We start from the raw sequence: 26,219 nt of genomic DNA on the forward strand, positions 1-26,219 counted from the left end.
TGGCCCAAGTTTAACTACAGTCCCAGAACAACTTGGTTCACTCTTTACTGCCTCCTGAAGTGGCCTAGTAAGCCATTCAGTTGCATCAAAACCTAATACCAGTGATTCAAGGAGGCCCACCACCTTCTCAAAAGCAACTAGGTATGGGCAATAAATGCCAGCTTTGCAAGCAATGCCCATATCCCAATAAAGAATAAATATACATATACACACACACTATGTAAGGCAACTTCAGAAGATTCACCCATTCAAGAAAATTTTCAGGCAGAACCCCATGTGTTCTGAGTCGACGACCACTTTGTTTTTGTAGAACACGATTAACAATCTTCCAAATGGTAATGCTGTCCACAAATCTTGTTTCCTGTCGTCATGGTTTTTGAGTAATACTTTTGTCAATATTTCTAATGTAAACTGTCCATATAAACATTAAAAATGGGAATTTTCCAAACGTGCCACGGAGTTCCAGGCCTCTTCCACTTGGCTGCTGATTTGTCCCATTGCTGTTTCTCCCCCAAGTATCCTGACTGCTGTGCATAGCCCTCTCATGCCTTACAGCAGACATTTGCAGCTCTAAAGTTGTAAAAAAATCTTATCATTCTCAGTGATCTGGTTTATGGCTTCTCCTGTTACTACTTACCTGATGGTGCTTCTGCCTTTTCAAAAAAGAAAGTGTCTTCCACTCACTAGTTATGGCGACCTCTGCTCCAAATAAAATGTCTGCCCTGCCCTCAGTGGTCCCAACTACCACGATTCCCAGTCAAGACATTTGAACACAATGAGTTCTCTGCCAAGATAATGCTACAGGTGGTCCAGTACTCTGCAAATTCACACACAGTTGCATGTCCTGATCATGACACAGACTTACAAGAGGCTAAATGTTGCAATAACATAACAGAGGAGCACCTGTGTACAGGTTCATCCTCTATTCAAGCAAGATGTCAGAATTTCCCACAAATGCTGCCAATTCCATTTTACCACGTACAGTACATATTCTCCAATAGTTTTATTTGCAAAGCTTGTGACAGAAATGTACGCAACTCATTATCATACCACCTAAATAAGATATTACCTTGGGCTTCGTAAGCTTCTACTAGGTTGTCCTTGAATCAAAGCTTCAATCTCCTCCACGGGATGAACATTTAATTGTAAGGGAATATGTTGCTGGGCCATCTTCAGTGCCATTAACACTGCAGGGTGGATACCTGTTCTTTTTATTGGATTTTGCACAAATTCAACAAAGCCCCTATTTTTGATAAAGAAAAATATTTTGTTAAATGCCAAAATAGGGATTTATAAATTGACAAATGATCATTTTCAAAAAAATATTTAATTTCTCTAGCCTTTGTTTGAAAAGTCTGCACTGTTCATCTAGTTTTGAGATCAATCTCCAAACATAGTTCAAATAGTCTGTCCTTAGCCAGCAGTTCGAGTAAAAAATGTATTTGCCTATAGCAAGTTATTTCTTGTCACATTACATATATTCTCACTATATGTGTCACATTCCAAGTCAGCTACAGTTATACCAATATGCTGCATTTTGACTATTTCCAATGCACTTCCTTAAATTTTGAAACCATGGGCCATCTTGTTGCTCTGCATCTAAACACACTTTCATGTAATCTCTTTTAAATTAGTTCCTGGGATGTGGTTGTCGCTGGCAAAGCCAGCATTTACTGCCCATCCCTAACTTCCCTTGAGAAGGTGGTGATGAGCCACCTTCACGAACCGCTGCAGTCCTTGTGGTGAAGATACTCCCAACTGTGTTGTTAAGGAAGGAGTTCCACGATTTTGGTCCAACGACAATGAAGGAACGGTGATATATTTCCAAGTCAGGATGGTTTGTAACTTGGAGGTGAATTTGCAGGTGATGTTATTCCCATGTGCTTGCTGCCCTTGTTCTTCTAGGTGGTAGAGGGCGTGGGTTTGGGAGATGCTGCCGAAGAAGCTTTGGTGAGTTGCTGCAGTGCATCTTGTAGATGCTACATATTGCAGGCACAGTGCAGCAGTGGTGGGGGGAGTGGATGTTTCAGGTGATGAATGGGGTGTCAATCAAGCAAACTGCTTTGTCCTGGATGATGTTGAGCTTCGAGTGTTGTTGGAGCTGCACTCATCCAGCTAAGTGGAGAGTATTCCATCACACTCTTGACTTATGCCTTGTAGATGGTGGAAAGGTTTTGGGAAGTCAGGAGGTGAGACACTCGCCGCAGAATACCCAACCTCTGACCTGCTCTTATTGCCACAGTATTTATGTGACTGGTCCAGTTTCTGGTCAGTGGTGACCCCCCGGGATGTTGATGGTGGGGGATTTGGCGATGGTAATGCCACTGAATGTCATGGGGTGGTGGTTAGACTCTCACTTTTTGGAGACAGTCATTGCCTGGCATTTGTGTGATGTGAATGCTACTTGCCATTTATCAGCCCAAGCATCGCCCAGGCCTTGCTGCATATGGACACAGACTGCTTAATTATCTGAGGAGTTGCGAATGGAACTGAAAACTGTGCAATCAGCGAACATCCCCACTTCTGACCTCATGATGGAAGGAAGGTTGTTAATGAAGCAGTTGAAAATGGTTGGGCCTGGACCATTGCCCTGAGGAATTCTTGCAGCGATGTCTTGGGGCTGAGATGATTGGTATCCAACAACCACAACCATCTTCCTTTGTGCTAGCTATGACTCCAGCCAGTAGTGAGTTTTGCCCAATTCCCACTGACTTTAATTTTACTAGGGCTCTTTGATGTCACATTCGGTCAAATGCTGCCTTGATATCAAGGGCAGTCTGTCTAAATTGGTATTTCATTCAAATTTTCCAGGCTTTTCAAATAACATAGCTCTGATTTCCTGAGTACTATAGCCTTCTCAATGGCCCTGACATCATGAAACAAGCATTTCTCACTTGTAAACAAACATCTCTTGCTAAGGATAATGTGCAGCAACTTTTGTGAGCCCCTGGTTTTTAATATGTGCTATCCAAAATACAAATCAGGTTAATGCTGCAAGGGCTCTGAATGTAAAGTCATCCTTGCCTTGACAAAGGAGAACTAACATTCTTCAGTAAGGAAAGCAGTTCAGAGAACTATATTAAAGGCATTTGAAGGCTACCAGAATTAATGCCTATCCCTTTTGATCTCTTGGTATGCATTATGATCCGAGGGAACTGTACATATGACATGAAAACTTTTTTCAGCTGCCTGATAAGCTTTAGTATTTTGAATCCTAGAGCAAAAGAAATTAACGTTACATTCTCTTCTGGTCTTGTGGATCCCAAAGTGTTGCAAATTTGATTGAGCACATTTTGAAGATACCAAGATGTCAAAAGAAATACCTCCTCAGAAAATGTGTTTTCTTTGGAGCTATTTTCCCTCATTTTGAGGATCTTAGTCCCCTCCTTAAATAGGCATTTCCATTTAGTTTCACGTTCTATTTGTGGTAATTCCATAGGTGTGAAGGTTGAAAGGCACCCAGTACCACGGAGGCCTCAGCGACACGCTTCGGGAGGTGTCCAAAGATTTTTTTTATTGAACTCCTGTGCTAAGACAACTCCACACTGCTGATTAGTGTTTCATTCTCAAAGGGATACAGTGCATTTTGTCTCAGCTGGACACCAATCGATGCTGGCATGTTCCTGGAATAGCTCAGTGCCAGAGCATCCCTGGTGCCAAGTTCTCAATATCAATACCAGAATTTCTTGATATCGACAGGACCATTCTGCTTAAAGGATCAGATAATATTTGATCAAAATGGCCAGGTACATTGAATTTGAGACATAACAGTCTGAATATCTATCCCATTAAGAGTCCATTCAGAATACAGCAATACAAATAACAGATCTCAATAAACAGCTCAATTTTTTCCATCAATTCAGTATGAGGTAAATGGAGATAAAAACCTTTGCTGCTGATTTCATCTGGTGATAACGTAGTGGCAGGTTATTTTAACGAGTGAGGATCTCCTCCAGTACCATATAAACTAAGATATGGCAAATAACAAATTCTATAATAATATTGCAGTTATATATTTAACAAACACTGACATTTTCTTGCTGAGATTAAAAGTGAAATTGTAAATTTTATCTTGCATCGCACTGTCCCTTGTATGTTTATCCTTCATCTGGACCCCTTTCTGTAATTTGATTTTACAGTTTTCTTGGTACAAGTTTATTTACAAATTCTTCCTAAGATTTTGGTTAAGCGAGAAAACAATCTATGCATTGACATAATTGAAATGAAACTTAGAAACTACTCAAATTGCTGAGATGAAGCTCATATTAAACACATTAATGAAGTTATCAGCAGACCTAAGGCAACTTACCTTGATCCGTCAAATGAAATAGCTTTGACTTGACCACACTGCCTGAACAGGGACTGCAGCTGTTTGTAGTACAGAAATCCATAAGGTGGGACATTCCTCACCTATAACATAAGGACATCAGAATTTGGTTTAACAAACAGAATGGATAGCATGGTGGCTATGGTGCTCATTTTAGAATGCAACAGGAGGTTTAATTCTTAGTTGAGGCAAACACTTTAAACACACACTTATTTCTCTTTATAGTAAATGGAATTTGGAAAGTTTTGGTACATTTTACTCATTTCTAGGAGAGATTGTGAGATAGAGATAAGGAACAGGCAACCCAGGTAATTTACCACTCCCTAACCCAAGAGCAATGAGGTTGATTGCAGCAACCTATCGTAGTCCTGGCTGAAATCAACTAACTCAGCAGACTAGGAAACACATCTAATCTCAATTAACCAGCTGTGCCAGAGAGGTTCCATTTCTTAACAGCACAATGTTCCTTTTACAAAGAAAAGGAGTAAATGCCAATTCCCATAGGATGGGGCAAGGTGAATCAGGAAGTTACAAGTGTGGTCAAACTTGGATTTTAAAAGCCTGAAGATTATGAGAGAAAGGAAAAAGACAGAAGTAAAGAGTTCTGCAGTTTTGACATCCGAGGAAAGAATGGCACAGATTGTACAGAGCCAATGATGGCGTAACGACAGCACAAAAGGCCCCGCAAATTCCGGGTTTCCGCCTGCGCTGCGCATGTGCATAAACCCAGAACTTGCGATCTGTCAAGTGGTTCACCTTGACCGATCATACGAACTGACCCAAAAATCACGCTGGCGCAGAGTTGGGCTATTTGCCCAAATACTGCCCAGCAAATGCCACAAAATCCTTACGCCTGGTAAAAGCAGGCATAGGGTCTGTTTCACTAGCATAAGGGTTAATAAAAAGCCTTAAAATTAAAAATTAAATTTTTTTTAATTAATTCCTGTAAATTTTGGCCCGATTTAAAAAGCTTAAAATTATTTTTCAAAAAATGTAATTTTTATTGTAAATGTTAAAGGGACTTTTAATTAAATTTGAAAATGGGAACATTTATTTTTATTCCAGGTGTGTACATTACTTAATTATTTGGCGATTCCTCATATGCTTGTGGGGATTCTGTTGATAAATGGAATGCCCATAAGCATGAGAAATCTTTTATTCTGTTAGGAGGACCTGGCCCACATGATTCCAGGGACGCTTCCGAACTGCCTGCATCCCTGGGCCTTTACGCAGGCGTACACCTGCAGGCCCAGGACCCATAAGAACATAACAATTAGGAACAGGAGTAGGCCATCTAGCCCCTCGAGCCTGCTCCGCCATTCAACAAGATCATGGCTGATCTGGCCATGGACTCAGCTCCACTTACCCGCCTGCTTCCCGTAACCCTCAATTCCCTTATTGGTTAAAAATCTATATCTGTGACTTGAATACATTCAATGAGCTAGCCTCAACTACTTCCTTGGGCAGAGAATTCCACAGATTCACAACCCTCTGGGAGAAGAAATTCCTTCTCAACTCGGTTTTAAATTGGCTCCCCCGTATTTTGAGGCTGTGCCCCCTAGTTCTAGTCTCCCCGACCAGTGGAAACAACCTCTCTGCCTCTATCTTGTCTATCCCTTTCATTATTTTAAATGTTTCTATAAGATCACCCCTCATCCTTCTGAACTCCAACGAGTAAAGAGCCAGTCTACTCAATTTATCATCATAAGGTAACCCCCTCATCTCCGGAATCAGCCTAGTGAATCGTCTCTGTACCCCTCCTTCCTTAAGTAAAGTGACCAAAACTGCACGCAGTACTCCAGGTGCGGCCTCACCAATACCCTGTACAGTTGCAGCAGGACCTCCCTGCTTTTGTACTCCATCCCTCTCGCAATGAAGGCCAACATTCCATTCACCTTCCTGATTACCTGCTGCACCTGCAAACTAACTTTTTGGGATTCATGCACAAGGATCCACCGGTACGCTCGCGGCCTTCCGCGAGAGGTGGGCACCGGAGGGACTGGAGTGCATCATCACGCCCGGCAACCAAATTTTAATTTGATTTTACGTTTTAAAGTTAATTTGTTTTAATTGCCGGTGCTTTTAGTGTCCCCTTCCCTTTTATAGGGGGCACTGGGGAAAAATTGTGATTTTAGTGCCCAAAAAAAAAAACAAAAAAAAAAGAAAAAACACAAAAAAAAACACAAAAAAGGGGAAAAAAAAAATGGGCCTTGTAAATGTCTGGAGTGTCACCCAGGTCGGGTGGCACCGTTTAATGTTTTTTATGTTTTCACAGATAAACTCAAAAGAGTTTCATGCACAAGGACCCCCTGCACCTCAGCATGTTGTAATTTCTCCCCATTCAAATAATATTCCTTTTACTGTTTTTTTTCTCCAAGGTGGATGATCTCACACTTTCCGACATTGTATTCCATCTGCCAAACCTTAGCCCATTCGCTTAACCTATCCAAATCTCTTTGCAGCCTCTCTGTGTCCTCTACACAACCCGCTTTCCCACAAATCTTTGTGTCATCTGCAAATTTTGTTACACTACACTCTGTCCCCTCTTCCAGGTCATCTATGTATATTGTAAACAGTTGTGGTCCCAGCACCAATCCTTGTGGCACACCGATTTCCAACCCGAAAAGGACCCATTTATCCCGACTCTCTGCTTTCTGTTCGGCAGCCAATTCTCTATCCATGCTAATACATTTTCGGAGTCTCTGAAGCCCAGGAACCAGCAGGTAGGTTTGGATTTTTTTTAAAATAAATCGGATTGGAGGCGTACTCCGGAGGTATGCCTCCGACCGTAAATTCCAACCTAATGAGTTAGACGAGGTGTAGTGGAAGAAGAATGCATAATAGTTATGAAAATAAAGAAGTGGATGAATGTGCGAAAAATATATAAAAATGTATATACTTTTTTTTTTAAAGTACGGGGAAAGGGACTAAGTGGATAGCTCTCTGAAAGCCAAGATATGCAATGGGCCCAATGGTCTCCTACTGTGCTGTAAAATTCTATGAGAGATGATGAAATGCATTTTGAATTCAACACAGTGGGAGAGAGTAGATAGAATAGTCTAATCTCTGCGTAAGAAGAGCAGAATTGAAAAGCTCAGAGCTAGTATTGGCCACAGTAGTGATAAAAGAGACTTCACCTAAAAAGAACGTACTTATTGGAAACTTTATAGGAGTCACCAGGAGAAAGGAAGTGCTTAGTCATGGGGATCTTGCTAGGAGTCCCCCTTGGTCGGTAAGAGAAATGGGAGGAGGTCATGAGGCCAGGCAGAGCAGCATCAGCTGCTGCAGGAGAAGCGTACAGGAGGGGAGAGGTGAACTCCTCCTCACCCTGCGGGTACCAGACATCACCCCTCCTCTGGATTTCCACCATCAGGGCTGTGTGCCCTCTCACTCGGTCTGAGCCATCCGGAAACCTGCCAGCACACTCCACATTTTCAGTGGAAATGGTTGAGTGGAGCCCACATATACTGCTCCTCAAAAATTGCGTCCAATCAACAACAAATTCTATTTATGTAGCACCTTTAACGTAGTGAAACATCCCAAGGCGCTTCACAAGAGTATTATGAGATTAAAAATTTGACACCAAGCTGCACAAGTAGAAATTAGCACAGGTGACCAAAGAGGTATGTTTTAAGGAGCATTTAAGTGCTAAACCTGCAGATGTCAGTTTAGCACTTCTAGGCAATTTCAAATCATGGTTATCAGCAATTAGGACCAAAATTGCATGCTAAAACCAGTCTTTCAAAACAGGTGTGTCTTATTAGCACAACACCCATTTAGCGCTTGTTTTCACCCTTTCACCAAAATAATCCCTTTGGTCTTTTCTCTTACAATACAATAAATTTCAATTCCTACAAGAGAGAAAATAAATGTCGTTAATTCTGGTCCTTTTATCCCATTTTCATCATGATCATCACAGGACTGTGCAATTGTGAAGTATACCAGTTCTGATATCCCCTACACGCAATATATGTATATAATTATGACAGGAGACAGATAAATAACTGTTCAAATTCATTAGTACAAAGATAAAAGCTTATTAGAATTACTGATCCATAAACTACAAAATTCATGACAATAGTCAAGTGCCTTCTCACCACTGTCGCAAATCATTTTTGAAACAAAAATACACAACATAATTAGGATGAAATCCAATGTTTACAGTGGAGTGTGAAGCTGCTGAAAATGCTAAATTTCATTACAGGGTTCTAGTTGAAGCAATTATTTTTAATCCTTTCCAAATTAGTTTCACAATTCAGAGTGAAATATTGACACTGAGTAAAGGTTTTTGCATTCCATTGCAAAATGTGGAACAGATTTTTAAAAAAAAGTATTTCCATGCTACTAAGAAAAATAAGACATGAGTGATTAGAGTTCAGTCCAAGCAATTCAGGATATTCCAAAAGCGAAACGGATGCTGGAAATCTGAAATAAAAACAGAAAATGCTGGACATACTCAGTAGGTCAGGCAGCATCTGTGGAGAGAGAAACAGAGTTAACACATCAGGTTGATGATCTATTTTTATTTCAAATCAGGATATTTCTTGAATCAATATGGAGTTAGTCACCACTGAAATCAAAACTCTTTTTAAAAAAAAAACTGAATGGATAATTACTGAAGCGTATCCTCCACATAGAGGCATTTATATTTAAAAGCTTGCGAATAAAACTTTTTCTCAGCATTCTCTAGAAAATATGTCAGTGAAGTTATAAAAAAAATCGATTTAAGTGGAATTACAAGCAAATTATCCCAAAGCAACAGCTGCATACCACTACTGTAGTTTTGGAATCTTTCCGAGCCAGGTCTTTCACAGCAACTTCTTCAGAGGCTGGACCAAATGTGAAATAATTGGGATAAAAGGCTCCAGCCAGCACAACCTGTGGAAAGAGTTACATTACAATATAAACACAGCACAAGCTGCAGCTCACCCTATAGTTCTTTAAACATGTCAAATGTACTTGGGCAGATAGAAATAGAAATGTTGAGTGTACAAAAACAGAGACACAAAAGGCCACGTCAGTGCATTAAAACACAAAGGGAGTTGAAATTTCGAGACCCTTCTCCACTCCAGATATGCCAGGATCCGGCCTATGCAGGAAGTTCCCACTGGGTCTTGTAAGGAGCAGAATTGCTGTCCGCTCCTTACAAGGCCAGTAATGCAAAGAAGCAGGGAGGAGCCAGGGCCACCTAAGTTGGATCATAGGTACACACAGCAGATCAGGCTGTACAGTTAGTGATAGAAACTGGGATTAAGATTTATTAATTGGTAGGTAAGGTAGACGACTGAAAACTATTTTGTACATAAACATTCTCAAAATAAGCAGTACCTGCAGAATGAACCTCTGCTTGTGCACATACTCTTCATTTGTACACCCATGGGGGTGATCAATATACATATTAAAATATTGTACGCGTTCTTTCAGCTCCTCGTACAACTGTGCTACCTAAAATGCACATGAAAAAGTCAAAAACACTTAGATGAATTCATGTTACAAAGATATGGGGGGCATTTAGCTCATGTAGTTAATTCTTCTATTGAAACTCATGACCTCTCTCTTCCCCGCACCCCATCTTTCCCAAACTATCTAACTGCCACAGGTTTTTGCCTCTATTTCCTTATCTGAAAGAGCATTTCCAGTATTAATCACTGTTTTATATCTCTTATTAGGTCCATATTGGGACCGGTTCTGGGGGAGGTGGGACCAGTACAAACCGGACGGTCTGCACCTGGGCAGGACCGGAATCAATGTCCTAGGGGGAGTGTTTACTAGTGCTGTTGGGGAGGATTTAAACTAATATGGCAGGGGGATGGGAACCAATGCAGGGAGACAGAGGGAAACAAAAAGGAGGCAAAAGCAAAAGACAGAAAGGAGATGAGGAAAAGTGGAGGGCAGAGAAACCCAAGGCAAAGAACAAAAAGGGCCACTGTACAGCAAAATTCTAAAAGGACAAAGGGTGTTAAAAAAACAAGCCTGAAGGCTTTGTGTCTTAATGCAAGGAGTATCCGCAATAAGGTGGATGAATTAACTGTGCAAATAGATGTTAACAAATATGATGTGATTGGGATTACGGAGACGTGGCTCCAGGATGATCAGGGCTGGGAACTCAACATCCAGGGGTATTCAACATTCAGGAAGGATAGAATAAAAGGAAAAGGAGGTTGGGTAGCATTGCTGGTTAAAGAGGAGATTAATGCAATAGTTAGGAAAGACAATAGCTTGGATGATGTGGAATCTATATGGGTAGAGCTGCAGAACACCAAAGGGCAAAAAACGTTAGTGGGAGTTGTGTACAGACCTCCAAACAGTAGTAGTGATGTTGGGGAGGGTATCAAACAGGAAATTCGGGGTGCATGCAATAAAGGTGTAGCAGTTATAATGGGTGACTTTAATATGCACATAGATTGGGCTAGCCAAACTGGAAGCAATACGGTGGAGGAGGATTTCCTGGCGTGCATAAGGGATGGTTTTCTAGACCAATATGTCGAGGAACCAACTAGGGGGGAGGCCATTGTAGACTGGGTGTTGTGTAATGAGAGAGGATTAATTAGCAATCTCATTGTGCGAGGCCCCTTGGGGAAGAGTGACCATAATATGGTGGAATTCTGCATTAGGATGGAGAATGAAACAGTTAATTCAGAGACCATGGTCCAGAACTTAAAGAAGGGTAACTTTGAAGGTATGAGGCGTGAATTGGCTAGGATAGATTGGCGAATGATACTTAGGGGGTTGACTGTGGATGGGCAATGGCAGACATTTAGAGACCGCATGGATGAATTACAACAATTGTACATTCCTGTCTGGCGTAAAAATAAAAAAGGGAAGTTGGCTCAACCGTGGCTATCTAGGGAAATCAGGGATAGTATTAAAGCCAAGGAAGTGGCATACAAATTGGCCAGAAATAGCATCGAACCCAGGGACTGGGAGAAATTTAGAACTCAGCAGAGGAGGACAAAGGGTTTGATTAGGGCAGGGAAAATGGAGTACGAGAAGAAGCTTGCAGGGAACATTAAGGCGGATTGCAAAAGTTTCTATAGGTATTTAAAGAGAAAAAGGTTAGTAAAGACAAACGTAGGTCCCCTGCAGTCAGAATCAGGGGAAGTCATAACGGGGAACAAAGAAATGGCAGACAAATTGAACAAGTACTTTGGTTCGGTATTCACTAAGGAGGATACAAACAACCTTCCGATATAAAAGGGGTCAGAGGGTCTAATAAGGAGGGGGAACTGAGGGAAATCTTTATTAGTCGTGAAATTGTGTTGGGGAAATTGATGGGATTGAAGGCCGATAAATCCCCAGGGCCTGATGGACTGCATCCCAGAGTACTTAAGGAGGTGGCCTTGGAAATAGCGGATGCATTGACAGTCATTTTCCAACATTCCATTGACTCTGGATCAGTTCCTATCGAGTGGAGGGTAGCCAATGTAACCCCACTTTTTAAAAAAGGGAGAGAGAAAACAGGGAATTATAGACCGGTCAGCCTGACCTCAGTAGTGGGTAAAATGATGGAATCAATTATTAAGGATGTCATAGCAGCGCATTTGGAAAATGGTGACATGATAGGTCCAAGTCAGCATGGATTTGTGAAAGGGAAATCATGCTTGACAAATCTTCTGGAATTTTTTGAGGATGTTTCCAGTAAAGTGGACAAAGGAGAACCAGTTGATGTGGTATATTTGGACTTTCAGAAGGCTTTCGACAAGGTCCCACACAAGAGATTAATGTGCAAAGTTAAAGCACATGGGATTGGGGGTAGTGTGCTGACGTGGATTGAGAACTGGTTGTCAGACAGGAAGCAAAGAATAGGAGTAAACGGGTACTTTTCAGAATGGCAGGCAGTGACTAGTGGGGTGCTGCAAGGTTCTGTGCTGGGGCCCCAGCTGTTTACATTGTACATTAATGATTTAGACGAGGGGATTAAATGCAGTATCTCCAAATTTGCGGATGACACTAAGTTGGGTGGCAGTGTGAGCTGCGAGGAGGATGCTATTAGGCTGCAGAGTGACTTGGATAGGTTAGGTGAGTGGGCAAATGCATGGCAGATGAAGTATAATGTGGATAAATGTGAGGTTATCCACTTTGGTGGTAAAAACGGAGACACAGACTATTATCTGAATGGTGACAGATTAGGAAAAGGGAAAGTGCAACGAGACCTGGGTGTCATGATACATCAGTCATTGAAGGTTGGCATGCAGGTACAGCAGGCGGTTAAGAAAGCAAATGGAATGTTGGCCTTCATAGCGAGGGGATTTGAGTACAGGGGCAGGGAGGTGTTGCTGCAGTTGTACAGGGCATTGGTGAGGCCACACCTGGAGTATTATGTACAGTTTTGGTCTCCTAACTTGAGGAAGGACATTCTTGCTATTGAGGGAGTGCAGCGAAGATTCACCAGACTGATTCCCGGGATGGTGGGACTGACCTATCAAGAAAGACTGGATCAACTGGGCTTGTATTCACTGGAGTTCAGAAGAATGAGAGGGGACCTCATGGCAACGTTTAAAATTCTGACGGGTTTAGACAGGTTAGATGCAGGAAGAATGTTCCCAATGTTGGGGAAGTCCAGAACCAGGGGTCACAGTCTGAGGATAAAGGGTAAGCCATTTAGGACCGAGATGAGGAGAAACTTCTTCACCCAGAGAGTGGTGAACCTGTGGAATTCTCTACCACAGAAAGTAGTTGAGGCCAATTCACTAAATATATTCAAAAGGGAGTTAGATGAAGTCCTTACTACTCGGGGGATCAAGGGTTATGGCGAGAAAGCAGGAAGGGGGTACTGAAGTTTCATGTTCAGCCATGAACTCATTGAATGGCGGTGCAGGCTAGAAGGGCTGAATGGCCTGCTCCTGCACCTATTTTCTATGTTTCTATCTTTCTATGTTTCATATTCAGTCTTGAAAGGAGGTGACTATGGAGTCCAAGTATTTCTAATCATTCTTTATAACCCAGTCTTCTGATACGAGGGAGCAGTCTTGTGACCTTTAATGCAGTTTCCATGCCTCCATGTTTTGCTTGTGCCTCAGTGATGAATTCTGTGTTCAGTCCCAAGTTACAGCCTCACTGGAGCACCCAAATTACAAATGTACCGATTTAATTTTATAGGCCAGCATTCTGGTTATTAATTGCCACTCTTAGCATGGTTAATTTTAAGTTCCCCATCACTCCATGATCCCTTTCAGCTTCTCCACTAGCTCGTTCGATACTAATATTAAATACATCCTCCATTTCTTCTTCCAATGTGCAAGACCTTTTAGTTACTTGACCAATCTATTGTGCAATGCTGAATCCATATAATTTATCTAGATCAGAAAAATTAGGGGCCCCAGCACTGATCCCTGATGAACCCTACTCAGCATCTTCCTAGTCTGTCATCACTCCCTATCTGGTACCCAATGCCCCTTCTCTCTAAGCTGGTTCCTTATCCATCTTTGTGTTTTACGTAGGATACCTGCTGCTTTAAGTTTATGTAGCAGCCTTTCACGTAGAATTTTATCAAAGACTTTCTGGGATGTCACTTCCTCAAAAAAGTCAAGGAGAGTAGTGAGGCAGGATCTATGGTTTCACTGCCATTAACTAAGTTATTTTCCTATAGATCCTCCAGTAACTTTGTTCCTAATGGTCGATTCCATTATTTTATCAGCTACCAGTGTAAAGCTAATGAATTTGTCTCATCACCTTTCTTGAAAATAGGTACCCTTTACTACTTTCGCCTTTCCATCCAGTAGAATCTCTCTGTATTTGTTGACTTTCTCACTCATTATAACAACTTAGTAACAGTTTCAAGCAGAAGGCCCCTGTTCCATCGAGACCACCTATCCATAGAATTCCCTTCGTGCATATCTAATAGCTCTGAATCCTATTGTTAATAAGAACCTGTCTTAGTTCCTTCTTGAAATCCATTATGGTTTCTTGTTCCACCACCCGTGCCGCTAATCTGTTCCATATACTTGCCACTCTCAGTATTCCCTATTTTATTTTGTTGTTCTTAGTTTGTAAAATGTGACCTCGTGCTTAAATTTTGTACATGGCAGAAAAGATAATTTGGATCTAATTTGTCTAATAAACCTTTCATTATCTTAAACACGTCTATCACATTCCCCCTCAGTCTTCTCTTTTCGAGAGAAAGACCTAGGGTAGTCAATATTTCCTCGTATATCGTTCGCTTATGTTCTGAGATCAGCCATGTAGCCATTCTCTGCACCCCTTCAAATAATTGAACATCCTTTTTGTAATAGGAAGACGAAAATTGTACTCAGTACTTCAGATATGGTTTCATCAAGGGCAAATTCTGTTTCAAAACAGCCTCTCCATATTTATATGGTATGCCCCTTGCTACATTTTATGTTACTTGCATTTTTTAAATAAGAGTTTGGAAACATTGTGCTGATGGTTTTAGTAGCCTGCCTGCATTAAAGGCGCTATATGCATATAAGTTGTTGTTGTTATCTACTAAAACCCCGAGATCATTCTTCTGTTATGAACATTCAGAACATTGTAGATTTCACACCATCCCTGGAGGTTTTGAGCACTTTCCACCTATCTAGCAGGTCCATGCAGAGGTTTTGTGGAACTGCCTACTAGAGTCTTCTCTAGTGAATAGTACTAGGAAGTAATCATTTAGTACTGTTACTGGTTTTAGTTCATGCTCCCTTTAAACCTTGTTAGCATCCATAAAGGATCTCAATTCTTTGACAACCCTCATTACAATACTGGAAGAATTTTTTATTGCTAATTTCACTTTGACAGCGATGCCCATTTCTGTCTCAAAGTTTTTTTTAAAAAAAGGATTTTGTTTCGTTTTCTTCGCCTTATTCCCTGCAGGCTTATGCGAGCTTGCCTTGCTTACTTATTTCTTTTTCATTTCCATCACTGGTTTACACATCAGTGCCAAACTCAATACTCAACAATCTCCTCACTTACAGTAGAAACTTTTTTTGGCAGCAACTACAATTATTATATTCCTTTACTGCACTAAATACTTGTTTGATCTTCACCTGGAATGTGTAAAATGTGTTTGTAAGCACCCTGTGCCACTTAGTTTGGATTGCATTATCAAATGAATAATGTGTGGTCTAAAAACTAGTAAATGAGGTTCTTATCATCCAGGTATTGGCTGAGCATGAGATCTAGCTTGACTGTAATTGTGCTGACTGGCTCTTCAGCAGTGGACGGTAGTACAGTGGTTATGTTACTGGACTAGAAATCATAAAATCATAGAAGTTTACAGCACGGAAGGAGGCCATTTCGGCCCATCATGTCCGTGGCGACCAACAAGAGGCTAGCCAGCCTAATCCCACTTTCCAGCTCTCGGTCCATAACCCTGTAGGTTACGGCACTTTAAGTGCATATCCAAGTACTTTTTAAATGTGGTGAGGGTTTCTGCCTCCATCACCCTTTCAGGCAGTGAGTTCCAGACCCCCACAACCTCCTGCGTGAAGAAATTTCCCCTCAAATCCCCTCTAAACCTTCGACCAATTACTTTAAATTTATTCCCCTAGTTGTTGACCACTCTGCTAAGGGAAATGGCCCTTTCTATCCACTGTATCTAGGCCCTCAATTTTATACACCTCAATGAATTCTCCCCTCTGCCTCTTCTGTTGCAAGGAAAACAAACCCAACCTTTTCAATCTGTCCTCATAGCTAAGATTCACTACTCCCGGCAATATCCTCGTAAATCTCCTCTATACCCTCTCCAGTGCAATCACATCAGAGAGCTGTGGAAGCTGGGACATTGAATAAATTTAAGACAGAAATAGACTGTTTCTTAAACGATAAGGGGATAAGGGGTTATAGGGAGTGGGCAGGGAAGTGGAGCAGAGTCCATGATCAGATCAGCCATGATCTTATTGAATGGCGGAGCAAGATCGAGGAGCCGTATGGCCTACTCCTGTTCCTATTTCTTATGTTCTTATGTCCTTTTGTAATGCAGTGACCAGAACTGCACGCAGTACTCCAGCTGTGGCCTAACCAGTGTTTTATACAGTTCAAGCATATCTTCCCTGCTCGTGTATTCTATGCCTTGGTTAATAAAGGCAATTAAATTTGGCCATTAATCTCTGGCTCTGTGAGTGGGTGCGGGGTTTGCTGCTGTGATTGGCGGGTGGACAATTGGTCAGTATATAAGGAATATGAAGTGCAGTGAATGTTTGTGGTGGAGGTGCATCAAGAGATCGTGATGGAGCAGTGGTGAGAGATTGCGGCAAATGTCTGTGGCGAAGGAGCAGCGAGAGATCATGGCGGAGGTGTGGCAAATGAGGGCACGGGGCCCAGAAGAACCGAGGGCCCAGCCCACACTGTGATGTGTGTGCGCACTAGGTCCATGCAGCAGAGCAGGTCTCCAGTCGTCCTGGTTGATCCTTGCGACTGGATAAAGGCCTCGCTCTGTCAAGCATGTGTGGTGGCTGATGTGTAACGGTCACCACACGTTAAAAAAATCCATGCACAGGCATCTTCTACCCCGTCAATTGGAGCTCAGAACTGGAATATCGGGTCCTTCATTGAAACATCTGTGAACCCATGTGGAAGCAAGTCATCCTCGTTCGAGGGACCACTTACGATGATGATAAATTGAGCCCCTCACCATGTTTGAATAGGGGGATGCTATCCAAGCTCATTTATGAAGACTGGCCACTTGACAAGGCATCAAAGGATTGCAAATGAAACTACCACATACATTGCCTTCAACAGATAAGAACATAAGAAATAGGAGCAGGGGTAGGCCATTTGGCCCCTTGAGCCTGCTCCGCCATTTAATAAGATCACGGCTGATCTGATCATGGACTCAGCTGCACTTCCCTGTCCGCTCCCCATAACCCTTTATTCCCTTCTCGCTCAAAAATCTGTCTATCTCCGCCTTAAAATATATTCAATGACCCAGCCTCCACAGCTCTCTGGGACTGAGAATTCCATAGATTTACAACCCTCAGAAGAAATTCCTCATTTCAGTTTTAAATGGGCAGCCCCTTATTCTGAGATTATGTCCCCTCGTTTTCGTTTCCCCATGAGTGGAAATATCCTCTCTGCATCCACCTTGTCGAGCCCCCTCATTATCTTATATGTTTCCATAAGATTACCTCTCATTCTTCTGAACTTCAATGTGTATAGGCCCAAAGTACTCCATCCAAGACGAGAGAAAAAGTTGGAAGATTTGTTTTAAACTGCACTTATGAACATAGTTACTCTCCAATCAATTCTTAATTAAATGATGAGTGTGTATTATTTTATTAATACTACAAACGTTACCATTGTATCAGGAAATTGAATGTAAGGATGTTAGTTATCCATAAAGCAATTTTCCCAGGACAGATGAGATCCCTAGAAGACTTTTGCAGCATTAAGAGTGTTCTGCTGCCCAGGTGCTTTGCCTACCTGGGTGAAGATACTCCACCTGTGGGTCACACCACTTCCATTCTTGTTAGAACACCTCTCCTCCCCTTACTGGGGCCACACAACCCTTCCCCTGCTTCTCCTCAATTCAGACAACTACACAGAAAGACAAGACAAATCCCTTTTCTTTTTTCTAATTCCCATAATTAGATATCCATTCCTTCCACCCATCGCCGCAATACCAGAATTGCAGAAAGAAATGGCCCACAGACAAGGTGACACAACATTAACTTCAGTGCTAGTTCTGCTACTATTTTCTTCCCGAAAAGGAGCATATTGTTGTTGTAAAGCACTCCAATACCCTTTCAGTGAGTTAAGGAAATTGGCAACTGAGGAGGAGAGGTATGAATGGCCCTTTGATATTGGAAACAAGTCTGGCTCTCTGAATGGAAGATTAGAGCTACCAAATAATTAGTAAACCACTACATATTAACTCTGTTTATTGTAATTTAATAGTCCATAACAATAAACTCACCTCTTTTATTCTTTTTATCTGGATGTAATTTGATTTTCCCCATTCTAACTCAGCCTGCGTCATATCAACAACAGTTAGAATATGTTCATATGAGTTTATAAAGTCATAATTTAATAGTGAGTCGTAAAACATCAAAACATTGGATTATGAATAAGAATCAAAAATGTCAAAAGTTAAAGTCAGGTTAATAGGGCTATACACTTTTTTTATAAATTGCATCTGTTGTATGGAGCTGCAAAGTTGGACGGATCCTATGAAATTCAAGGAATTTTATAATGTTCTACAATTACTTTTAAGAGATGTTGCTAAATTTCATGGGGTCATCCTGATTTCACAGACTCCACATAACAAATGCAGCCCAAGAAAATCAGACAGTCTTACAATTATGGATATGTGGGTATACCATTATTAATTAAGCTGGGGACAAACTATATGATTGAAGGAGAAGACCATCAACCTACCTTCAATAGCCATTGACTGTATAGCTCTTTTTCTCCTCACAAATCAAAGTGCACAATGTAGCAATGAAAACAGCATGTCCTGGTCTACCTTTAAACCACTTCCACAAGACTAAGTGGTATTGAATATCACAAACAAATTCACTGCAGTGTCAATATTAATGAATTAAGTACACTTTAAAACAATATCTCTGCTTAAATTTTACAAACATATTAAAATATAACAGAAATTGACCAGTTGCCATCAATGTACATTAGAACAGAACAAGAGCAATTAAGTCCGTGCAACTCCAAGTTGTGTTTTACACATACTTATTTTTAGGCTACTGTTTTGTTAAAATTCTGTACTCCTCCAATCTCCATTTGGCTTTCCATGACTCCCTTCCCCATCCATGCACCTTCAATTGCGAGTGGATAGATGACTAGTAGACTACAAAGAAATCTCCTCTGATTTGGATTGCTTGCAGGAATGAAAATTCTGATGGTAGGCCTTTTCAACCTCCGTTGTCCATGCACTGATGGTGCTCCCATCGTAATGTCAAATAGGAAATTCCAGAATTTTGGTTGAACATGGATGAAGGATGTCCAAATCAGGATGGTTTGTGACTTGGAGGGAAACTTGGAGGTGACTGTAATGCCATGATCTTTCTGCTCATCCGTCTGTGGGAAAGATCGCAGGGCTGTGGGTAGAGGATGAAAGCTTGGTGTGCTGCTGCAGTGCATCCTGTAGATAGCACATACTGCAGTCAACGTATACTGGTGGTGGAGTGATCGATATTTGTCTCGTAGCAGATGCACCGATAAAACAGAATGCTCTAGCCTCGTCGGTGTTGAGCTTCTATGGCAGACCAATTGAACAAGTACTTTGGTTCAGTATTCACTAAGGAAATAAAAGGGGTCAGAAGGTCTAGTAAGGAGGAACTGAGGGAAATCCTTATTAGTCGGGGAAATTGATGGGATTGAAGGCCGATAAATCCCCAGGGCCTGATGGTCTGCATCCCAGAGTACTTGGAAATAGCAGATGCATTGACAAGTCATTTTCCAACATTCCATAGACTCTGGATCAGTTCCTATGGAGTGGAGAGTAGCCAATGTAACCTCACTTTTTAAAAAAGGAGCGAGAGAAAACAGGGAATTATAGACCGGTCAGCCTGACATCGATAGTGGGTAAAATGATGGAATCAATTATTAAGGATGTCATAGCAGCGCATTTGGAAATAGGTAATATGATAGGTCCAAGTCAGCATGGATTTGTGAAAGGGAAATCATGCTTGACAAATCTTCTGGAATTTTTTGAGAATGTTTCTCGTAGAGTGGACAAGGGAGAACCAATTGATGTGGTGTATTTGGACTTTCAGAAGGCTTTCGACAAGGTCCCATGCAAGAGATTAATGTGCAAAGTGTTAAAGCACATGGGATTGGGGGCAGTGTGCTGACGTGGTTTGAGAACTGGTTGTCAGACAGGAAGCAAAGAGTAGGAGTAAATGGGTACTTTTCAGAATGGCAGGCAGTGACTGGTGGGGTACCGCAAGGTTCTGTGCTGGGGCCCCAGCTGTTTACATTGCACATTAATGATTTAGACGAGGGGATTAAATGTAGTATCTCCAAATTTGCAGATGACATTAAGTTGGATGGCAGTGTGAGCTGCGAGGAGGATGCTATGAGGCTGCAGAGTGACTTGGATAGGTTAAGTGAGTGGGCAAATGCATGGCAGATGAAGTATAATGTGGATAAATGTGAGGTTATCCACTTTGGTGGTAAAAAGAGAGACAGACTATCATCTGAATGGTGACAGATTAGGAAAAGGGGGGGTGCAATGAGACCTGGGTGTCATGGTACATCAGTCATTGAAGGTTGGCATGCAGGTACAGCAGGCGGTTAAGAAAGCAAATGGCATGTTGGCCTTCATAGCGAGGGGATTTGAGTACAGGGGCAGGGAGGTGTTACTGCAGTTGTACAGGGCCTTGGTGAGGCCACACCTGGAGTATTGTGTACAGTTTTGGTCTCCTAACTTGAGGAAGGGCATTCTTGCTAATGAGGGAGTGCAGCGAAGGTTCACCAGACTGATTCCCGGAATGGTGGGACTGACATATCAAGAAAGACTGGATCAACTGGGCTTGTATTCACTGGAATGCAGAAGAATGAGAGGGGATCTCATAGAAACGTTTAAAATTCTGACGGGTTTGGACAGGTTAGATGCAGGAAGAATGTTCCCAATGTTGGGGAAGTCCAGAACCAGGGGACACAGTCTAAGGATAAGGGGGAAGCCATTTAGGACCGAGATGAGGAGAAACTTCTTCACCCAGAGAGTGGTGAACTTGTGGAATTCTCTACCACAGAAAGTTGTTGAGGCCAATTCACTAAATATATTCAAAAAGGAGTTAAATGTAGTCCTTACTACTAGGGGGATCAAGGGGTATGGCAAGAAAGCAGGAATGGGGTACGGAAGTTGCATGTTCAGCCATGAACTCATTGAATGGTGGTGCAGGCTTGAAGGGCCGAATGGCCTACTCCTGCACCTATTTTCTATGTTTCTTGCATTTTAGTGCAGCCGCATCCATCCAGGTGAATGGCAAGTATTCCATCACATTCCATCTTGACTTGAGCCTTTTAGATAGTAGAAGGATTTCAGGGATCAGATGAGCAAGCCCCTTATCACAGAATACCCAGTGTTGATATTCTTGGTCAAACTCTTGATTGTGAGGGACTTGACTGTGGTGATGGCATTGAAGGTCACGGGGAGGTAGTTGGTACTTTAACTGCTGGAGATAATCATTGCCTGGTGCTTATGTGGTACAACTGTTACCTGCATTTGTCACTTTATCCCATCAGTCTGTGTTTGATTAAAAACCTGAATAAAAGGACAGTGTGCCAACCTAATTCTAACTTTAAAAGTTTTCCATCTTGATCAAATATAATTTCATTTTTGAAGTGCTCCATTTCATTAGTCAGTGAATCTAGTACAATATCAATGTAGTGTCAGTCTTATTATAATTCATAAGATTAAATGTAATGCATGAATATGTTTCAGCTTGCTAAGAAAAACTGATTTTGAAAATGAAACAACATGATAAATGGTTGCAAAATACTGGAATGCTAAGTTAAAAAAATAAAGACTGCAACGTGCACTAACCCTGGGAAATCTCAGCTGTCCTTGTTCTCTGCAAGTACGCCAAGCCTATGACAAAAATTCATAAAAAGGTTAATAAATCATTTGCAACTTAATCTTATGATACTCAAAAGGTATAGAACACAGAAGCTGGATTCAGAAGGAATGATCGTAGTTGGCTGAGTAATCAAGACCATTAGAAGGCACGGGAGAATGGCACGATCGAGGGGTGGCTGCTTCACCAAAGTGGTCATTATTTATGTCTGAACCTTGATGTTGAGTCAACAGGCTATTCGACTTCAGGAGAAGGGGAGGGAATAACCATCGAGGCCAATGCTATTCTCTCTTTATATCTACGTATGTGCACTTCCTGCAGAAAATCTGAATAGCAATTAGGAGAGTGAGCTTGAACCAACCTTCTGCCCAGTGGAAGTGCCCCAGCTGAAATCAGATAACTCGAACCTGGGATTTTCTTAATCTGTATGCCTCAAATTCTGAGTTACAAGGCTACCAAAATTAAGTTCCTAACTTTTCATGGTGTATTTTTCTCAAACAATTCAGCTGTGCTCACTATTACATTGAGATGGATAATATGAAGTATAGATCTTAAGGGGTTAATTGACCGTTGAAAGTATTAGAGTGGGTGAAAGCAATTTCTAAATTTGATATGGCAGGGAAGTAATGTTTTATCTTATTACATGACTTATGTAATAAACAGTGCAAGTTTGCAGACGTAATTTTGTGAGTGGTTATTTTATTACCTTGAATGCATTCACAAGTGCAATGCAATCACTTAATGTTCCATCTGAATACTCCATTTTATTCCTACACAAACACAAATTACAATTAAAACACAATGATCTAATCTAAGACATTCAGATATGCACATTTACACACAGTCATATTAGATTTACATCTGTATGCATTCTGTCTGCACCACTTGACTTCCTGTTAGCATGTGTTGGTCACATTGTGTGTGTTTTTTCCCCCCTAATTGTAAATTCCTAGATCCACATTTTATAACCCTAACCCTAAACTTTGTTAAAGTTTTACCTGAAGGCTTCAAAATATCCCAAAAGCCCGGGCTTGAAGTTAATTATTTTTGCCCAGAGGTGAATGTGGATTGTGCAGACTGAACAGGCGCAGTGTACCTAATTTCCCAGGATCCATCAGTATTAGCCAGCTAAACTGCAGAATCTATTTTCTTCAGTTTCTGCTCAAAATCTTTTCAAAATAATTAGAATAAATGCTAGAGAACAAATTCAAAATCTTGAGGCAAATTTAACAGTTTTGTTTTAAAATAAAGAAGCTGTGTGTGTCAGAGAGAGAATACACACCTATTGTCGACTTTTGTTTTTGTTCTATCAACGAGGGAGGAGAGAGGGGATAGGGAGGGAGGGAGGGGGAGAGAGCGAGAGAGAGCGAGAGAGAGCGAGAGAGAGCGAGAGAGAGAAAGTATTATATAAAATGACATGGTCCAATTAATGGAAATGGAAAAAATAGTGGAATAAGGAGTTCTCACTGAGGTACATTGTTGGAACAGAGCTTTAACCGAGATGAGCACAAAATTCACAAAAAAAAAACTTGTTTTGCACAAAATATTTTTGAACAAAGAAAAATCCTCTCCTCACTCATTCTAGGGTGTACAGTCTTATCTAATTACCCCCTGTAAAAGCCAGAGAGATTCTAATTCTTATTATTTTCTTATCTTTCCCCACCCCTCTCAACTAGCATTAGTAACTTATTGTGCAGGGTGGGTAATTATTGCTGCAAACCTGTATCCCACCATTCTACATAAGAACATAAGAAATAGGAGCAGAAGGCCATTTGGCCCCTCGAGCCTGCTCCGCCATTCAATAAGATCATGGCTGATTCTGTGCTACCCATTAGTTCAACAGTGCAGTTACATTCCAAATTTGCTTCTATTTTTTTTGTGATCCTTCCTTTATGAACAATTTGCATTTATATAGCACCTTTAATGTAATAAAATGTTCCAAAGAGCCTCACAGGAGCATTAGCAAACAAAAATTGACGACGAGCCACGTAAGGAGATATTAGGGCAGACAAAGAGGTAGGTTTTAAGGAGCATCTTAAAAGGAGGAAAGAGAGGTACAGAGGCAGAGAGATTTAGAGAGGGAATTCCAGAGCTTAGGGCCGAGGCAGCTGAAGGCACGGGCGGCAATGGTGAAGCAACTAAAATCGGGATGCGCAAGAGGCCAGAATTGAGTGCAGATATCTCAGGGTTGTAAGGCTGGAGGAGGTTGCAGAGATAGAGAAGGGTGGAAAACACGAATGAGTATTTTAAAATCGAGCGTTGCTTAATGTAGGAGCCAATGTAGGTCAACGAACACAGGAGGTGATGGGTGAACAGATGCAAGTTAGGATACAGGCAGCAGAGTTTTGGATGACCTTAAGTTTATGGAGGGTGAAAGATGAGAGTCTGGCCAGGAGTGCATTGGAATAGTCAAGTCTAGAGATAATAATGGCATGGTTGTGGGTTTCAGCAGATGAGCTGAGGCAGGAGCGGAGCCGGGCGATGTACTGAGGTAGAAATAGGTGGTCTTAGTGATGGCACGGATATGTGGCCAGAATACGACACTAAGATTGTGAACAGACTGGCTCAGCCAGGGAGAGGGATGGAGTCGGTGGTGGGGACCAAAGACAATGGCTTCAGTCTTCCCAATATTTAGATGGTAGGATATTTCTGCTCATCCAGTGCTGGATGGTGGGCAAGCAGTGAGGAGACAGTGTAGGGGTCGAGAGAGATCAGCATACATGTGAAACCGGACTGTCTTTTCGGATGATGTCGCTGGGAGACAGCATATAGATGAAAAATAGGTGAAAGGTCAAGGATAGAGCCTTGGGGGACACTTGGGATAACAGTGCGGGAGCGGGAAGAGAATCCATTGCAGGCGATTCTCTGACTACGACTGGATAAATAAGGACGGAACCAGACACGTGCAATCCCACCCAGCTGGACGACGGTGGAGAGGCGTTCGAGGAGGATGGGGTGGTCAACAATGTCAAAGACTGCGGACAGGTCGAAAAAGACAAGAAGGGATAGTTTACCTTTGTCACAGTCACATAGGATGTAATTTCTGACTTTGGTAAGAGCCGTTTCAGTACTGTGGCATGGGTAGAAATTTGATTGGAGGGATTCAAACATGGAGTTCTGGGAAAGATAGGGTTGAATTTGAGAGGTGACAAAACAAATGAGAACAAATGAGGTTGGAGGTGGGAGAGTAGTTTGCAAGAACAGAGGGGGGTCAAAGGCTGTATTTTTTTTTGAGAGGGGTGATGGTGTTTGAAAGTAAAGGGACAGTACCTTAGAAGAGAGAACCATTAACAATATCAGCCAAGAATGGAAGTTGGGTGGCCAGCAATTTAGAGGGGCTGGGTCCGTGGACAAGATAAGCTCACAGGAGATAGGAGAGAAACTAGAGAAAGATGTGAGTTCAGGGCTAGGGTAGGGGGGAACTTTAGAGGAAGTTTGGCCCGGTGGGCTGGGGGGGGGGGGCGGGGGAAAGAGAAGAGAGAGGGGGAAGCAGCAGAGGCAACTGAACGGATCATCCCAGTCTTAGAGACAAAGAAGTTCATGAGCTTCTCGCACTTGGAGGCGAGGGTGGAGGAACATTCTAATAGTTTAGCACCCTTTTCTCTCCCGATCCCTTTTCCTCTTCCATTCCTAACCCCCACCCTAAAAGAAATTCAAATTTACCGGTATCCTTCAAGGTGCTGCTTGAAAGGCATTGCAAAAAAGTTTTTCAGTGAAAGAGCAGCAGCTGGAAAGGAAAGTTGCAGTTTATTAAAATCAGTTTCAGAAAGTCGGTCAAAGTTTTGTTCCTTGGATTTTAGATTATAGTTTAGCAAATGTAATACTCCATCTGTATTTCTACATTCTTACCGATAATTAGGCACTCCTCTAAACACCCAAACACATGTCCTAAAACTACAAGTTTTCCTAATTGGAGATCCACAGGCAAACATGCCAATACTTTTCCCAAGAATGTCATATCTCCATCATACGGGTTTTCTACTCCTTTCGTTTCAATAGAAAGTGCTCCCACCTTTATAAATAAAAAGACAAAACAGCCATATTAGTGTTTTTCACCAGTGAAGGAAACACTGTAAGTATCGTGACTATTTTCTGATTTTTAAAAAAACTACTGCACAAAACAAATCCTTTATATTAGATTTTTGGCATTAAGTGAAAAGATTCACTATAATAGGTCAGTATTCAGGGACTGATGAGCTACTTGCCTCTTTCAGTAGCAGGACTGTGCGTTCAATGTCTCGCAGATTTGGTGGAGATAAGGCAGAAGCCAACAAAGCTCTTGGTTCTCCCATATCCAGTAATTTGACTTTCAGTACACTATTGCCCAATGGGCAGCGCTAAGAAATTTACAGAGAAACACAAATGTTTATGGGTTTTTTTCTCATTACCTATATGTACCTTATAACTTAAAT

The 26,219-nt window shown here is 41.6% G+C and overlaps 1 protein-coding gene across 10 annotated transcripts in view; it reads right to left on the reverse strand.

The window, feature by feature from the left end:
* The window catches only part of tdrd9 (tudor domain containing 9), a 173,002-nt gene that overhangs the window by 39,907 nt on the left and 106,876 nt on the right, over positions 1-26,219 (reverse strand). For 8 of the 10 annotated variants that reach the window (XM_070879278.1, XM_070879277.1, XM_070879280.1 and 5 more), the window contains 10 exons: positions 26,013-26,144; positions 25,657-25,819; positions 25,471-25,534; positions 22,514-22,577; positions 21,777-21,821; positions 18,186-18,239; positions 9,656-9,772; positions 9,098-9,205; positions 4,310-4,410; positions 1,070-1,243 (listed from right to left, as the gene is read on the reverse strand). In XM_070879278.1, the coding sequence (XP_070735379.1) occupies positions 1,070-1,243; positions 4,310-4,410; positions 9,098-9,205; positions 9,656-9,772; positions 18,186-18,239; positions 21,777-21,821; positions 22,514-22,577; positions 25,471-25,534; positions 25,657-25,819; positions 26,013-26,144 (1,022 nt within the window). The remainder of the gene's footprint in view (positions 1-1,069; positions 1,244-4,309; positions 4,411-9,097; positions 9,206-9,655; positions 9,773-18,185; positions 18,240-21,776; positions 21,822-22,513; positions 22,578-25,470; positions 25,535-25,656; positions 25,820-26,012; positions 26,145-26,219) is intronic. The other 2 variants (XM_070879282.1, XM_070879279.1) reach the window with 2 other exon arrangements.

This window comes from Pristiophorus japonicus, chromosome 4 (genome assembly GCF_044704955.1).
Source record: "Pristiophorus japonicus isolate sPriJap1 chromosome 4, sPriJap1.hap1, whole genome shotgun sequence".
NCBI lineage: Eukaryota > Metazoa > Chordata > Chondrichthyes > Pristiophoridae > Pristiophorus > Pristiophorus japonicus.